At 35.9% G+C, this 527-nt stretch overlaps 1 protein-coding gene across 1 annotated transcript in view; it reads right to left on the minus strand.

Annotated features, from left to right (window-relative positions):
* The window catches only part of GDAP2 (ganglioside induced differentiation associated protein 2), a 138555-nt gene that overhangs the window by 102705 nt on the left and 35323 nt on the right, over positions 1-527 (minus strand). The window contains exon 4 of the mRNA XM_012643423.1: positions 323-499. Within this exon, the coding sequence (XP_012498877.1) occupies positions 323-499 (177 nt within the window). The remainder of the gene's footprint in view (positions 1-322; positions 500-527) is intronic.

A 527-nucleotide genomic window follows, 5' to 3' on the forward strand; every position in this document is an offset into this window, starting at 1 on the left:
TCTCTACTTCTTCAACAAATTTACTATAATAGCTAACCCAATTGCACTATTTAATAATTACAGTGATATATAATTTAATAGCAAATTGTACCCAACTATATACCCAAAGGGTATATATTTCAAACAAAAACTGAATAAAATGGGAATAGGTTAAATTCTCAAGTCACCCAAATCCATCCCATTTATCCTGGTAAGTTTGAAAAGATAATCAATTCTATCTTCAGGGTCTTCCTAAAGTATCTAAGTCCCTCGAAATTTGACTTCCATAGCTAGGTTTTATCTTATAACCGGGTTTTATCTTTAACAATGTATGACATATTACGTCTATAAATGAGCAGACCGTACTTTGCTAGCTGAAGCACATTTCTGTAGCAGCTGTACAGGGAACTCTCAGCTGCTGTGCGATAGCGGCTCTTGTATTTAGGTCCCACTGTGTGAATGATGAACCGGGCAGCTAGATTAAATCCTTTTGTCAATTTTGCTTCACCTGTTCGGCAACCTGGGAACAATGGAAACATACATAAATC

The sequence above is a fragment of the Propithecus coquereli genome, unplaced genomic scaffold (genome assembly GCF_000956105.1).
Source record: "Propithecus coquereli isolate 6110/MARCELLA unplaced genomic scaffold, Pcoq_1.0 Scaffold197, whole genome shotgun sequence".
NCBI classification, from domain to species: Eukaryota; Metazoa; Chordata; class Mammalia; order Primates; family Indriidae; genus Propithecus; species Propithecus coquereli.